At 40.5% G+C, this 1461-nt stretch overlaps 1 protein-coding gene across 1 annotated transcript; it reads left to right on the top strand.

Annotated features, from left to right (window-relative positions):
- Positions 1-852: 852 nt before the first annotated feature.
- Positions 853-1092, top strand: LOC309958389 (dolichyl-diphosphooligosaccharide--protein glycosyltransferase subunit TMEM258-like; the record flags this gene model as incomplete). Its single annotated transcript, XM_082834203.1, has 1 exon — positions 853-1092. The coding sequence occupies one exon, from the start codon at positions 853-855 to the stop codon at positions 1090-1092; it is 240 nt and encodes a 79-aa protein (XP_082690329.1).
- Between the last annotated feature and the right edge of the window lie 369 nt (positions 1093-1461).

Raw genomic sequence — 1461 nt, 5'->3', positions numbered from 1 at the left:
TTATTTATTTTATACATATTAGCTGTACCTCTTAACCCTCTACCCCTATCTTGCCCCTCCCCCTTGCCTCTTCTCACTAGTAACCACTAGTGAGTTACTAGTTATAAGTCTGTCTGAGTTATTTCACTTAGCATAATACCTTCCAGGTCCATCCATGTTGTTACAAATGGCAAAATTTCATTCTTTTATATGGCTGAGTAGTATTCCATTGTGTGTGTGTGTGTGTGTGTGTGTGTATGTGTGTGTATACCATGTCTTCTTTATCCATTCATCTGTTGATGGACACTTGGGTTGCTTCCCTATCTTGGCTATTGTAAATAGTGCTGCTGTGAACAATGGGGTGCCTATACCTTTTGGAATTAGTGTTTTTGTTTTCTCCAGATATATACCCAAGAGTGGAATTGCTGGATCATATGGTAGGTCTATATTTAGTTGTTTGAGGAACCTCCATACTGTTTTCCATAGTGGCTGTACCAATTTACATTCCCTCCAACAATGTACAAGGGTTCCCTTTTCTTTACCTCCTTGCCAACATTTGTTATTTGTGGTCTTTTTGATGATGGCCATTCTGACATGTGAGGCGATATCACCATTTGATTTGCATTTCTCTGATGATTAGTGATGTTCAGTATCTTTTCACGTGCCTGTTGGCCATCTGTAGGCTGAAAGACAACTTTTGTCTTGTCTACCATCTTTCCCATTCAGAGCTCACTGGTTTTTTTTTAACAGGATCATTCTGAGCAGTCTTCCTGATGCCATCACAGCCTCTGCCTGAACCCCAACAGGAAGGTCCAAAGCAGCAGGTGCAAATCCAGATGGGGAAAACTGGTGGATTACTCTGTGTCCAGAAAAATGGAGCTCAAGGCCACGAACAGATACACCATCCCAGGGAACCTTGCTGTCTTCCCCTATCTGACCATGGGGCTGCTAGCTATGGGCTGGTTCTTCACTCGCTGGTACTTTGTTTATGAAGCCACCTCCACCAAGCACGCTCATGATATGTACAAAAGGCTTCTCATCTCCTTGGTGGCCTTGCTATTCATTGACTTTGGAGTTCTCTTCCTGTTACTCTGGGTTGGCATCTACATATGAGCTCCTAAGGGATCCAACCAGGTAGATTCATTGAATCTTGGTTTTTGTAAATTATTTTTTTTTAACTGTTGCTGGAAGTGTCCCACCTGCTGCTCACAGTAAAGGCAGATGTGGAAAGAGAAAGAAAGTAGAAAGAAAGAAAGAAAGAAAGAAAGAAAGAAAGAAAGAAAGAAAGAAAGAAAGAAAGAAAGAAAGAAAGAAAGAAAGAAAGAAGAAAGGAAGAAGAAGAAGAAGAGAAAGAAAGAAAGAAAGAAAGAAAGAAAGAAAGAAAGAAAGAAAGAAAGAAAGAAAGAAAGAAAGAGAGAAAGAAAGAAAGAGAGAAAGAAAGAAGAAAGAAAGAGGAGGAAGGGACAGAGGGAAGGAGGAAAG

The sequence above is a fragment of the Leucopleurus acutus genome (genome assembly GCF_964270905.1).
Source record: "Leucopleurus acutus genome assembly, chromosome: 2".
In the NCBI taxonomy this organism is placed as follows: Eukaryota; Metazoa; Chordata; class Mammalia; order Artiodactyla; family Delphinidae; genus Leucopleurus; species Leucopleurus acutus.
The sequence above is the reverse complement of the archived record's forward strand: the minus strand, read 5'-3'. Positions and strand labels throughout refer to the sequence as shown.